The sequence below is a fragment of the Tribolium madens genome, unplaced genomic scaffold (assembly GCF_015345945.1).
Source record: "Tribolium madens isolate multiple individuals breed KSU strain unplaced genomic scaffold, Tmad_KSU_1.1 Scaffold_96;HRSCAF=242;Tcas5.2_LG5, whole genome shotgun sequence".
Taxonomy (NCBI): domain Eukaryota; kingdom Metazoa; phylum Arthropoda; class Insecta; order Coleoptera; family Tenebrionidae; genus Tribolium; species Tribolium madens.
Window position 1 is genome coordinate 13,424,874 of NW_025401068.1, and position 14,462 is coordinate 13,439,335.

Here is a 14,462-nt window from a genome sequence, read left to right on the forward strand (position 1 = left end):
AACAAAAAAAAAATACAGAATATGGTAAAATTCACAATTTTCTTCTGAAACCGAAATTCAAATCGTACAATTTTTTTTACACACACATTTTAAAATGCCTTCCTTTTCTAAGAAAAAAATTGTTGAAATACCTATCTTTTAGTTTTTTTTTAATGGTAACCCACTCTGCAAATTTTTCTAATTTTTTGGATAAAGACTATGATTTAGAGATTACAACTATCTAAAGAAAATGGTTTTTGCATCATTTTTTGAAAAGAATGATAATAATTATTAGTTAATATTTTTCTTAAGAATAGAAGGAAAAAAAATAGAGAAAAAAAACAACTATGAACTTTAGTAACCATTTTCCAAACAAAAAAAAACGGAATATGGTAAAATTCACAATTTTTTTTTGAAACCGAAATTCAAATCGTACAATTTTTATAGTACAGTTATTTTTTGTTTATTTTAGAGAACCTGAATCGTACAAGTTTTTGAGTACAGTTTTTTTTTGTTTATTTTAGAGAACCTGGTCGATGTTCTCTCCGAAGAGGACCCCTCGAAAGACTGTCTTACTTCAACTCAACGCTCCGACTTTATCGAATTTATAGAAGACAACCAAATGATTCTGACATGTCGCGAATGTGGTAAAAGCTTCACTCGTCTCGAAGGTTTGCGAAGCCACAAGCGTATCCACTTGGGTACACTTTTCAAATGTCGTTATTGTGGCAAAGGTTACACTAGACAAACTCACGTCTACCGACACGAATTATCTCACGGCAAACACAAACTCCACGTTTGCAGAATATGCAACAAGACTCTAACGAGAATGGAGCATTTAAAACGTCACTTGACGACACATCTAAAAGAAAAACCTTTCTCGTGTAAATCGTGTAATAGAGGTTTTAACAGATCGGATCATCTCGAAGTGCATGCAGTGAGGTGTAAGGGAGAGAGAGTACACATTTGTGACATTTGCAATCGGGGATTTTCGAGAGAGGATAGTCTTGAAGTGCACAAAAGGCTGCATGAGAATCAAAAACCGGCACTGCCAACTCTAGAGAATATAGATAATATCGAGGAGCATTATTACGAGATTGATTACGATCCCAACATGGATTATTCGGCTGGTTCGGATGTTGATGATTATTTAGAGCCGCATGTGGAAGTTACCGAAAATTTAGATGAGGATAGGATTAAGGAAGTGGAAAATTTACAAAACGACGACAGTAATAATAAGGGAGAGTCGGACCAGCAGATGGATATTAAAGATATGTTGGAATCTCAGATTGATCTTGAGATCAATGAAAATGATATCAGTATTGACGAAGATAAAAAAATTATAAGTAGAAGGTTTGAAAGTGACGAGTATGTGCCTGAGCAAGATGACGATATGGAGCTTGGCGGTAAGTTAAGTACAGGTACAGCTATTTACAGGATTTTAAAAATAATCATTTTCAAGTTGTTTTAAAAAATAGGTATTAAAATAGCACTAACGACAATTTTTCATCGGTCTATGACCAATTATTTTAGATTTCAGATTTTTTTACTTTCTCCGGTAATCTCATTAACTTCATGAACCCCTCATAAAATCTCGTACATTTTTGATAATTTCAAAGCATTCGTAATATGAAGTAGTCCATTGTCTATTACTTATTTAGTGACATAATAAGCATTTAAAAAAATAAATTAAGAAAATAAAATAGTATTATTTATAATGAACAAAGAAAAATAACAACAAATAATAAAAACAAAAGCAAACTAAATAACACGTACGATAGCTAACAAATGTTATTATTTTTTGTAATAATATGCTTGAAAGCAGTTTTTCTGTTTGCCTTAACAAAGAGACAAGTTACACACTGAGACTACATAATGCAAGTATCAACGAAATAGAAAAAAAATCAGTGCCACCATTTATGACTTTTTCAATTGAGTACAGTGACGGACAGTGAATTTTGTCCAACCAATTTCCATGACAGACTAAAAGTGTAAATTAGTCTTTAAGTTTTTCTAACCTTGTTTGAGAACTTTGATGAACATTTATCTTGTTGACAAAATGCTCGATATTCCTTACATACTTTTTATCAGTGCTTTGTCTTACATTGCTTGAAGTATAGTACCAATCCATTTTTAGATTGGAAATCCGGTCCAAAATAAATAAAAATTTAATTAAACTTGACAGTGTCAGTTATCATGACAATAAAGCACAGGCTACAGTGAATTTTTGTGAATTGACAGAAATTGGGTGGACGAAATGCACTGTCCATCACTGTAAAGTTTGTTTTTTTTTTTTTAAATGGAAATTACCAAGTCAAAATTTTGGTGAAAAAATTGGTAGCAGCTTGTGTCCATAGCCACAAATTTTGTTTGCTCTTTGTTTTTGTCCCTAGAAATTTTGTTAAAAAATTGTGGTTATGTTTTCAAATTCAGATGTTGTCAAAATTGTAACTTTTATAAATCTTGTCCATTATTTGTATACTCTCAAAAAACAATTCATTTTTTTTAAGTTAAAATAAGTATCATAAAAATGTAGGTATAGCTTGTTCAAAATCTGGTGGCGGACTGACGTTGTCAAAAATGACTGAATTTTGACACTAAACATATGTTTACTATTAAAAAAAAATATTGTTCATAGGCGTCGTATGAAATAATATTTCAAAACCACTGTTATTCTTTAAAAAATTATAATAAGTAGGTACTCGTACATAAGATGAAGAATAATGAACAAATAATTAAATTGTTAACGCATGAGAAGAATTTCCAAAAATAATATTCCTAACCTCCTAACATCCTTGTCTTCACAATTTTTAAAGAAAAAAAGTACGCCCATGTATTTTTTTATCTTAAGCAAGTGGGCGCACTCCAAGTGTCTTTTCTGTCACTGTCAGTTCGCCACCAGATATGGAATAAGCTCTATTTCAAATTAATTAATAAATTGTATAGTTTGCATAATAATTTTAAGTTCATTGATTGTAAATAAAAAAATGTGGTAAATTCTACAAGAATAATGTCTGTGTTATTAAAAATATTACCATTAATGAGCAAAACTGCTCAAAAATATAAATTAACCCATTAACGCTCAAATAATTTTTTTATGGAATTTTTTGACAACATGTGTTATTTTGTTCACAAAGAGTGTAGTTCTAAAGAAAAAAAAATTAGGGAACAGTTTTTTCATAAAGGGCTGTCCTCTAAATATGACGCTGGGCAGATGAGTGTAGAAAAGTAACAAAAATTTGTTACTTAAATGAGAACGGTAAAATCGTGTTAATTTATTTTTTAAGTAAATATTCCAATTAAAAAATATGTTTTTATTGTTTCTTAAATTTTTTATGACTTTCTGTTGTTTCGACAGTCTTTACCATCTTGCAAACAACTCTAATGGTTTTCTTGTATTCTTTGCCGTGTCTTGGCCAGAATCCAAAAAAAAATTGTATCAAAATCTTTGCCACACACTGCTCAGAATTTGTAACTAAACCTTATCAGTTTCGTTCTAATAAATTTTATTAGGACGTCGTCAGTTTTAGAAATGTCAGAAATTTTCTCAAATATCAAAAAAATTTGACGTGTTTTTTTATCGCATAAAAGTTTTCGTTCTATGTTATGTAATTCCTGATGGCCTACAACTGTAATACGGAGTAGTTTTCTTACTCCGTTTTTTTTTGTTGAAAGAAGAAATTTATGCTGTGGATAAAAATGTAGAAAGGCCAAGAATGAAGGCAACTGGGAGACTATCGACCTCAGGAGGCAAAACTACAATTAGTGCTTTGAATTCTTTGGAATTTAATTATTTTACAGCTTCTTCAAAAAAAATCTTTTATAACAATCTTTGTGAAAAAGCAGTAAAAATAAGTTTTTGAAAAAATATTGTGTTTTCGTACCTTTAACGCCCAGCGTCCTATTTAGAGGACACCGGAATTTAAAGGCACTTTGCAAAAAACACCAATTATTTTCAGTCCAAGTCTTGAATGCAATCAACACATACACTTGTATTATTCACTAAAATGACAAAAAAAGTACCTTTTATGATATGATAATATTGGAACAATCTATGAAACATTTACGGATACCTAAAGACTAACACGATGTAAAACAAAATGTCCCCGTTCTCGATAGTCCCGTTAGCGAGGCCAGATAGCGCAGTTGTTCCTTTCCCGTTCAAGTTTTAATTAAAAAAAGGGCTGTATTTACATAACGGTGAACAAAAGCAAATAAAAAAAATAAAGGCAGATAGAACATTAAATTTTCAATAATAAGAGATAAAGATAATGCAAAAATTTTATTGAAAACTATATTTAAAAAAATTTCAAACATTTAGCAATTTGCGCCCCGTCTCATATTTTTGAAAATGCTACGAATACGGTTAAAGATACAAGAAAAATATAAAAAAGAAAGTTGTAGAGAATGAAATTCCCAAGAAAAAGGCTTTGAACGTCTTTTAGGCCTAAACCATTAAAGACAAAGGACTTTTTACTAGAAAATTTTATTTTCTACAACTTTCTTTCTTACATTTTTCTTGTATCTTTAACCGTATTCGCAGCATTTTGAAAAACATGAAACGGAGCACAGATTTTGAATTTTAAATATTTTTTTTCTCATATTCCTCGTGAAAAAATTAGTGGTTCGTTTTTTACAGCTTATTAAGAATATAAAGCTCAACATTTTTGCATTTTTTTTCAAGCAATTAGTAAACTGGTTGAATTTAAATTAATTAAAAACGATTTGAAACTGAGACGATAAAAGGCTCTAAGTGCCCTGATTTTTACTCCGCCGTACTACTTTTTTTGGGTCGAAAAAAATCCAGCAATTTTGTATCTCGTTTCGTCTCCTAGTATGTAGTTCTCCGTAGAAACATTGCTGCTAATAAAAAAACTACAATATTTACGAATTTGTAATGTGCATCCAATGCTTGTTTGCGACAAACTGAGCGAAAAAAAACAAGGGTTTATTATGTCTATTTTTAGACGGGATAAGAGTAAGTTGTTTAATTTACCCGCAAATGGTTGAAAAAAATTCTTAAAAATTTGTCCTCTAAAAAGGACGCTGGGCGTTAATGGGTTAAACTTGTTTGGGACTTGACCTGACTTTTCGTTTAGTTGCAGACAATGACTCCGACAGCGTGGATTCGGAATACCTCCCAACTAAAGTACGAAAACGTCGCACTAGAGCACGAAAGAACGCTTCCGGTCACAGGAGCACAGGCCGGCCCCGAGGACGCCCCCCTGGCATTAAACGAGAACGCAAAGACACCGATGAAGAAGGCGAATTCCCATGTCCCAGCTGTAACGAGATTTTCCCTCGCATGAGTCTCTTAGACAAACACTCGAAAAGCCACGAAGCCGCCAAAGTCCACACTTGCAAAGTTTGCAACAAGGAATTCTCAAGGTTCAATCATTTGAAGCGTCATATGACATCGCATTCGGTTGTGCGACCTTTTTCGTGCGAAATCTGCGGTAAAAGGTTCTCCAGACGGGACCATTTGCAACAACACGTGAGACTCCATGATAAAAAGCAGGAACACAAGTGCGATATTTGTATGAAGATGTTTAACAGAGCCGATCAGTTGGCCAAACACAAGATTTCGAAACACGAAATGGGGGAGAAAGTGTTGGGCGAGAAAAAGTTCGAATGTCATGTGTGTTTGAAAACCTTCACGACTGAAAAATACCGTGATGTCCACGTGAAAGGCCACTTGGGGGAGAAGCGTTTCCAATGCAAAACATGCGATAAGTCTTTCCTGTCAAAGTCGCACCTAACCGAACACATGAAATTCCACAACGAACATTCAAAAAAGTTCCTCTGTTCAGAATGCGGTCAAAGGTTCATCAGGAACGATTATCTTGTGATTCACATGAGACGACATCGAGGCGAGAAACCTTTCAAATGCAAATTCTGCGGGAAGGGTTTTCCCCGAACCACCGACTTGACGGTGCATGAGCGCTACCATACGGGAGAAAAGACGCATCTTTGTACGATATGTGGGCGCGGATTCGGAAGGTGGAGTTGTGTTTTTTTCAGTTGTTTGGTTTGTTTGAATGGGGGAGTTTCAGGGCGTACAATTTGACGGTTCATATGAGGACGCATACGGGGGAAAAACCGTACAGGTGCACGTATTGCGAGGCGGCGTTTGCTCAAGGAAATGATCTGAAAGCACACGTGAGGAGGCATACGGGGGAGAGGTTTCAATGCGAGTTGTGTACGGAGAGTTTTCTCATGGGGTATTTGCTCACGCAACATAAAAGGAGTGTTCACGGTAGGGGAATTATTGAAAAAATCAATGGAATACTTAAGTTATTTTTAGGTTTGAACGTAGTCAGTAATATAAGGCGCCTTCACCCCATTAACAAGATAAAACAGGACGCGGACGAGCCGCCCCCGATCACTATTCCATTGCCTAAACCGGTAGTACCTGAAATCCTCATTACCAATATCCAAGCCCACTTGAGTCAAATCCAACATCATCAAATCGCTAGAGAATAACGTCTAAAGGTATGATTCGATTTTGTATAAACACACCTAATTTAATCTGTTTCAGATTAAATTAAAATGTACATATGAATATGTAGTTAAGGTACTGTAGTTTTGTCATTTTCATTTGAAGAATTCTCACTCAGTCTTTCACTAATTTATGTTTATTTTCATTTTAGTTTGATTTCAAGCAATGTTTAGCCCAAACTTTGTGTTTTATGTTTTCTAGCATGTTTGTAATGTTACAACGCATAATCTGTTTTTTGTATTAAAACTATTGAACGATCAAAATATTTTATGATTTAAGGCCTAATGTGAGGCGACAAATCAAATGTGTATTTTTTGATTGAAACGTATTACCATTTTTTAGTGTATAAAGGATGCCATTTTTGTAATTTACGTTAGTAGACTGTAAATATATTTTTACATTATGGAAAATAAAATTTTTGTGTGTATCTCCAGTCTTTTATTCATTTCAAAAGCGCTTAATAATCTTAATGCTATTCGTTATAACTCTGTTTTCATTTAAACAGAAGTTTAAATGTGTATACGGCGACGTCTATTCAACTTGTTTTATTGAAACAAAAAGGCGAAAGTTTATTCAATTTTAGAACCCATTTTATTAAACAAATTACAAATAAAATAAATCATTTTATTCAAAATGTTTCGCTGTTAAAATAAAGTCAAAAAATGAGACTGAAAACATATTATTTTTGCTCAAAACCAGTTAAAATAAAAAATAATATCTAATAACAATCTTGTTGGTAATATTTAGGCGTGTCTGGACAAGATTTTCTAAAATAAATGACTCTCTTTGTAATTTTTCAGCCTGTTTCATGCAATATTTCGAACTTTTTGTGTTTTTATCTCTTAAAAACATCTTTAAACACTGGAAAAAGACAAAAATCGCCGTTTTTGGGCTACTTTGTTGAATTTGTGGCTTGTTTTTGACAAATTGTGGAAAATAATTGTGTTTCTAGCTGAAAAAGCATCCGAAAGAACTAAAATAAGTTGTTATTTTCGACTCGTTTAGTAATATCTTGTAAAAACAAATAGAACTATTTTTAACTAATTTGGTGATTTTCGATAATTTTTTCTTCGAGAAAATTTGACGAAATAAAATAACCAAGTTAAAGCATAAGAGTTAGGTGAAAATATCATAATATAATCTTTTGTTATAACAATTTAGTGATTTATGATACGCTATGGCCAATTCTCGAAAAAAGACGAGTTTTCAGCTTAAAAATCTGCTTGAACTTTCGAAACACGAATTTTTTTATCATTTTTGGCCTAGTTCTGTGTTTTTTTGGCTTGTTTTTAACCAATAATTGTGTTTCTAGCCGAAAAACGTGCTAAAAACTCTCACAAAATGCAAACTTTATGTAATTTTCGACTTGATATGTTGATTTTTTTATTCATTTTGGCGAGAACTCGGAAAAAACCTGAGATTGTAGTACAAAAACGTGCTTAAAAACATTCTTGGCTTATTTTTGTCTTATTTCGCTCAAAAACCAGTTAAATCGAGTGAAACAAAACAAAATAATATCAATATTTTTGTGATATTTGAGCGTGTTTGGACAAGATTTTGCAAAATAAATGAGCCTGTGGTTCAAAAACAAAGCAAGTCGTGCGAAACAAGCCACAAATAATATGAATATCGATTTATTTTTTTGTAACTAATTTATTGAAACAAAAAAAAGGCAAAAGTTTATTCACTTTTAGAACCCATTTTAATAAATAAATTACTAATAAAATAAATCATTTAATTCAAATTGTTTCACTGTTAAAATAACGTCACAAAATGAGACTGAACATAAAAAATTCCGGGAGTTTTTTGTCCATCGTGATGAAAGTGCTGTTCGAAGAAAAAAAGTTAATAACATTAACGCAAGTCATAAAGAGTTTCTAAATATTGAAGCGTCTTCTATTCAAAATCCGGGTTTAATTTTGTTAAAATTAATTTAAATTATAATTCCATTAGACTAAACAATTTCGAAAATCAAGCTTTGACCGAAGCCCAATATTGAGCCACTTCGACACCTTCCCAGTCAGTCTTTTTCAATTTTGACAGTATACTGAAAATTTTCAATTGTTTAAATCTGAAAAAGTCAATTTGGCAACTTTACTTATTTTTGACGTGATTGTAGACTTCTTTTTCTTTATCACTTAACCCACTATGGAGCACGTCGAGATTGCACTTGAGCAACTCTGTGTTGTTCATACCGACAAGGATAGTATGAGGACCATCTTCATTTAGGGCGTAATACAGGGCGAGTTTCCCAATTTCAACACCGTTTTTCTAAAAACACGATTGAGTATTACGTTTTTTTCTTAAGGGGGCTTACATGGCAAAACTCTCTGGCTTCAGTGCACACATCTCCAATTTCTTGGGTCATTGGGTGCCATTCCGGGGGCCCTGCACTGCTCAACAGCCCCATGCAGTGCGGTGCTGCATTAACAATCGCCAAATTTTTCGCCTAAAACCAAAAAATGAAGAAACTGAATTTGTTTTTGAAAAGTACTTTGAAGCGAGGGAGATACTCCTTGACCGTTTGATTGAGTAATGACAGTCTTGTATAACACAAAACTGAGTCGATTTTAACTGTGCTTCTTTCGATGCATTCGGCGAGCACCGAAACCGGATATCCGGTCACCCCCACAAACCTGGTTTTGCCCTGTTTCTGCGCCTCGAGAACCGCTGGAAGCGTTTCATTGAGGACAATGTCCAACGAAGGTGCAAATTCGATGTCGTGGACCTGAGAAAAAATCCTGATAGCAATTTGATCGGTTTGATTTTAGACCAACTTGTAAAACGTCGACGTAATCAAGCTTCAGTTTTTTCAAGCTCGCATCGATGCTCTCTCTCGTTTTCTTCGCCGAGAAATCGAACATTAATTTGGGGTCTTTTTCGTAGCGAGCTACCTTGGTGGCTATGTAATAAGCTCTCCGTGGGATTCCCTCGAGGCACTTTAAAATTGTTGCTTATTTTTGAGCGAATGCAATCTCGGTGAGTAAATACAACCTTGCCTAGGACCTCCTCGGATACGCCTTGGCCGTACCACGGGGCGGTGTCGATGTAGTTGATGCCGTTCTTGAGGGCCGCGAGAACCGTCGCTTTGCATTGCTCGAGCGAAAACTGGCTGAAGTTTTGATAAGTGAGTTGATAAAACAGAGATTATCTCACCCATAATTCAAGCAAAATCCTCCTGTCCCAAGAGACAGCTGGGACACACTCATTCCAGTGTTACCGAATTTATTATATTTCATTTTTCTGACGGCATTCTCGTCGTGGAAACCCGGCACAAAAGTTTCAGGCAATTCAGACATTTCTGTGCAGTCTTAACAGGAATTAGGTTAAATTTACATCTAAAATATGTTTCAATTTGTTTGATTAAAGACAATTTAGTGACTGAATTTAGTTTTTAGTGAGACCGTTTAATAAACAAACAGTGGTTTTGGTATTTACACTGTGATAATATTACATCAAAACACAATTATGTGTTTGCGTATCATTGGTTGATATTTTCTGATAGCGTTGTGCATTCATTAGTAGAAGTGAAGGTCATGGGCTGGACAAACTTAGCGTTATTTATAGTTGTATTATTTTCGAATTTTTTTTATTTAGGAATTTTTTTGATTTTTGCTGCAGTGTTGCCCGATCAAAAACATAAAATTCACCAGATCCGAGTTGAAAAATTTGGCAAATTTTCGCCAGATTACGATTTGTATGGCAAATCTCGAGAAAAAACTTAGTTTTCTTTTTGAAAAAAAGCAAAAATGACATGCTTTTCGGCCTGATTCTGTGATTTTTCCCCTTGTTTTCAACAAAATTTTGTGTTTATAATTGATATACGTGCTAAAACGCTCGAGAAATGCAATTCTGGACTTAATTTCTTGATTATTTAGTTTTTTTCAGCGACATTTAGCGAAAAAACTTGAGATTTTGGTACAAAAACGTGTTTAAAAGCAATTTCGGCCAAATTTTGTGGTTTCTCGGCTTATTTTTGCTCAAAACCAGTTAAATCGAGTGAATTAAAAAAATAATATCAAATATCAATCTTGTTTGTGATATTTAGGCGTGTTTGGACAAGATTTTCCAAAATAAATGAACCTCTGGTTCAGAAACGAAGTAATTCGAGTGAAACAAGCTCAAAGATGATATTAAAATTCATTTTGTCAGTCTGTTTCTATGCAATATTTCGAACTCTTTGTGTTTTTATATCTTAAAAACATCCTTAAAGACTGAAAAAAGACAAAAAACGCCGTTTTTGGGCTATTTTGTTGAATTTGTGGCTTCTTTTTGACAAACTTTGGAAAATAATTGTGTTTCTAGCCGAAAAAGCATACGAAAAAACTAAAATAAGTTGTCATTTTCGACTCTGTTTAGTAATAACTTGTAAAAACAATTGGAACTATTTTTAAAACCTTTTCGATAATTTTTTCTTCGAGAAAATTTTACGAAATAACCAAGTTAAAGAGTTAGGTAAAAATATCATGTCTGGAATAATATAATCTTTTTTTATAACAATTTAGTGATTTTTCATACGCTATGGCCAACTCTCGGAAGAAAAATGAGTTTTCAGCATAAAGATCTGCTTGAACTTTCAAAAACCATTTTTTTATCATTTTCGGCCTAATTCTGTGTTTTTTGGCTTGTTTTTAACAATTTTGCAAAATAATTGCGTTTGTAGCCGAAAAACATACGTGTTAAAAACTCTCAAAAAATGCAAAATTCATGTAATTTTCGACTTGATATGTTGATTTATTAATTCATTTTGGCGATAACTCGCAAAAATCCTGAGATTGTAGTACAAAAACGTGCTTAAAACATTCTTGGCTTATTTTTGTCTTATTTTGCTCAAAAACCAGTTAAATCGAATAAAACAAACAAAATAATATCAATATCAATAAATTGTTTTTGTAATTTTTGAGCGTGTTTGGACAAGATTTTGCAAAGTAAATGAGCCTGTGGTGCAAAAACAAAGAAACAAGCTACAAATAATATGAATCTCGATATTTTTTTTAAATTTTTTGCCTGCTTCAACAAAATTTTTAGAATTTTCTGTTTTTATCTCAAAAACGTACTTGAACACCCAAGGGCAAAAATAACGTCGTTTTTTTGTGTTTTTCTATCTGAAAAAGTATTCGAAAAACACAAAAATAAATTGTCATTTTCAATCCTGTCTAATAAAGTCTTCTAAAAAAACAAACAGAACTATTTTTAACCAATTTGGTGACTTTTTGACTTTTTTGAAAAAACTTGATGAGATAATCAAGTTTCTTGTTGAAAACGTGGAGAATGCTCGAAAAAACAGTTTTTTTCACTTCCAAAAAAAAAATTCACCAGAAATTAGAATTTTTACAAAAGTTTTCACCAGATTAACATGAAAATCACCACATCTGGTGAAATTTCACCACACTACTAGTAGTAACTGTTTTGCTGGGAGAGTAGGGACTTTTTAATAAGATAAAAACTGTTCAAAAATTTTATTAAATTCGGTTACAACTGTCATTATAAAAAAGTACAAAACAATATAAATAACTAGGTATCTAATTACAAAACCAAGGCCACATTATGATTTCAGATGCTCGGTGGCCAAGTCTCTCATCCAGGATAACAAATCACTCGCTAGTGTTATCATCTTATCAACATCTTTACTCTTTTCAATTTGTTGATAAAGTGCCACGGTCCCCTTATTCAACAACTCTTCATTCTTTTCATTAACCTTCTCAAAATTCTTCCCCAACTTTTCAATTTTATTTTCCAACTTTTTCTCAACTTTATCCAACCTATCGATCTGATAATTTTTCTCTTTTCCCTCAACCTCCATCACTCCATCAATCCTGGGCGATCTTTTAAACTTTTCCGAATGTTCACCTCTTGTATGGATTGAATCAACAAAACTGTCCATCAACTCATCATCCCCATACCTAACTTTCAGTTCCGGTAGTGCAACTTGAACGTTATTTTCCCCATTTTTGTCGTCGAGATGAGGTCTTGAACAATTTTTATTTTTGCAGTTACAAAGAGCGTCAGTGTCCACTCGCAATTTCATGACACCATTCTCATCTTGGAACATTTTCAAAGGCAGATTAATATCTTGTCCAACATAATACAATTTTCTGACCCGAGGGTCGGCAATCGGCAAGCCATCTTTCGCGGGAACTAGGGCCCCAAAATAGGTCGCTTTTTCCCCGGATTCGGAAAACTGGCCCCGGTTTTCGAACTGGGGGGCCATTTGGACTACATTGGGAGGGTCTGTCACCGTTGTTAAGACATTGGGTTCCGTGAAACTTGTAGATGGTGTTAAAGTTTCACCAACTGTATTTCTTTGTGGGGGTTTGTAAATTTTAATGGTGCTGTCGGAATTGGCTTGACTGGGTTTTATTCTGTCTTCGACGAAAACTGGTTCCGGTTCTGGCTCTTGCACTGGCCCAAAATTTTCAAAACCAATTGAAGGGTTCTCTTCGATGATGTCCTGCGCTGTTGGTACTTGTTTCAGACTGTTTTGCACTGTTTCAAGGACATTAGTTTCCAAATTTTCAGGCGCAGAAGCTGCAACTTCTTGATTGGGTTCCACTTGAGCTCTCATGCCTTGATCAACAATGTCGACAATATTCTGCCCCATTGGTACTTCTTGCAGACTGTTTTTGACTGTTTCGAGGACATTTCGCTCCATTGGTGCTGGTTTTAGACTATCCTTGACCGTTTGAAGGACATTTTTCTCTAAATTTTCAGGAGTAGATGCTGCAACTTCTTGGTTCAGGTCAATAACTTGATTGTCTGATGTTGGGCGTGGTCTTGCATCATCTGGGACGCTAATAGTTTCCGCTTCTCCAACTGTGTTCATTTCTGGCTTAATCACTTTCGGAATTGTTGTCACTCTTTGCAAAAGGGGTTTATTTTTTGGTATTTTTACCCTCGAGACCATACTAGGTCTTGCTTCTTCATTATCGTCGACGAATCCATCATCATTGCCCTTATTTTCACTAATTTCTTTGCCAACTAAATTGAAACTGTCTTGAATCACTGGAGGATTTTTGATTTCTTCTTCTGATGATTCTTGTGATTCTTGCGGCGGTTTGACTTGAGGATGTTCTTCCGGTTTATTACGTTGGGCATAAGAAGTTGGCATGATGTCAATTAAGTCGTCAACGGCTTCGTCAAGATTACACCTGGTGCTGGATTCTGGTGCTTCTTGCGTGTTGCCAACATTGTCATTTCCCTGTTAAAAAATTGAAATGAAAGTTAAATCAACTAAATACGGTATAATTTACCTCATCTAAAACTTGTTCAATAATTTTATTCTTATTGGCTTGACTATCATCCCCCATTTCCCCCATCCTCGTGTCTAATTTCTCCACCAGATCCATTCTCACTTCTCCCGATTTCTCAATATTTGCTGTAATTTTCTTATCATCGCCAAAAGCTTGCGCCAAGTCTATGATAGTGATATCATGATCATCCTCCTCTCCCGTCGTCGCTTTCTTCTTGCCCAAAATCACGAATCTATCAAAATTTTTCGGAATGTTGAAAATTCGTGAAAGTAGACGCATTAAAAGTCCCGGTTCTACCGCCGCCAAAGAGTAGTAACGTGGTTGTGAGGCTTCTTCCATTCCTTTGAATCTTGAACCTACTACGATATTTTCCACAGGTGGGGTTACAGTTTCAGTTGCTGCCACAAGTGAAGGAGTTTCGCCATCTGTTGGTACGTTGCTGTCGCCGTCTTGAACTGAAGCAACTGTTGTGGTGGTGACATTCCCGCAGAAGATTTTACACGAGTTGCACATTTTGTATTTCTTGCAAAGTTTATTATTTTTGCAGGATTCGCATTGTTGGATGCGTTTTGCGCTGACGTCTCGGCGAGCCAGGGAAAGGATGGGCTCGGCACTCCCCACGAGTTCCTTCCTGCAAGAAATAAGAAATAAGAAATAAGAAATAAGAAATAAGAAATAAGAAATAAGAAATAAGAAATAAGAAATAAGAAATAAGAAATAAGAAATAAGAAATA

At 34.2% G+C, this 14,462-nt stretch overlaps 3 protein-coding genes across 5 annotated transcripts in view; 1 reads left to right on the forward strand and 2 right to left on the reverse strand.

The window, feature by feature from the left end:
• Positions 1–6,905, forward strand: part of LOC123013316 (zinc finger protein 624-like) — a 10,116-nt gene extending 3,211 nt beyond the window's left edge. The window contains exons 3-7 of one of the 2 annotated variants that reach the window (XM_044411763.1): positions 504–1,400; positions 5,079–5,979; positions 6,033–6,235; positions 6,284–6,471; positions 6,518–6,905. In XM_044411763.1, coding sequence (XP_044267698.1) covers positions 504–1,400; positions 5,079–5,979; positions 6,033–6,235; positions 6,284–6,462 — 2,180 coding nt within the window. In that variant the 3' untranslated portion in view covers positions 6,463–6,471; positions 6,518–6,905. The remainder of the gene's footprint in view (positions 1–503; positions 1,401–5,078; positions 5,980–6,032; positions 6,236–6,283; positions 6,472–6,517) is intronic. The other variant, XM_044411764.1, reaches the window with a different exon arrangement.
• A 1,294-nt stretch (positions 6,906–8,199) lies between these two features.
• Positions 8,200–9,959, reverse strand: LOC123012984 (L-galactose dehydrogenase-like). The gene is made up of 7 exons (XM_044411244.1): positions 9,635–9,959; positions 9,473–9,590; positions 9,256–9,417; positions 8,973–9,206; positions 8,796–8,927; positions 8,577–8,749; positions 8,200–8,525 (listed from the first exon to the last, which is right to left on the reverse strand). Exons 1-7 carry the CDS (start codon positions 9,775–9,777, stop codon positions 8,450–8,452), a joined length of 1,038 nt encoding a protein of 345 aa, XP_044267179.1. The 5' UTR covers positions 9,778–9,959; the 3' UTR covers positions 8,200–8,449.
• Positions 9,960–11,928: 1,969 nt separating this feature from the next.
• Positions 11,929–14,462, reverse strand: part of LOC123013043 — a 7,784-nt gene continuing 5,250 nt past the window's right edge. For both annotated transcript variants that reach the window (XM_044411342.1, XM_044411343.1), the window contains 2 exons: positions 13,729–14,359; positions 11,929–13,676 (listed from right to left, as the gene is read on the reverse strand). In XM_044411342.1, coding sequence (XP_044267277.1) covers positions 12,024–13,676; positions 13,729–14,359 — 2,284 coding nt within the window. In that variant the 3' untranslated portion in view covers positions 11,929–12,023. The remainder of the gene's footprint in view (positions 13,677–13,728; positions 14,360–14,462) is intronic.

Excerpts from the sequence above, each read along its gene's own strand:
- LOC123012984 (XM_044411244.1), bottom strand. The coding sequence starts at position 9,777 with ATGTCTGAATTGCCTGAAACTTTTGTGCCGGGTTTCCACGACGAGAAT. Across the intron at positions 9,418-9,472 it reads CCGAGGAGGTCCTAGGCAAG|TGCCTCGAGGGAATCCCACG; the intron begins GTTGTATTTACT and ends ACAATTTTAAAG. Across the intron at positions 8,750-8,795 it reads AAGCCAGAGAGTTTTGCCAT|AAAAACGGTGTTGAAATTGG; the intron begins GTAAGCCCCCTT and ends TCGTGTTTTTAG.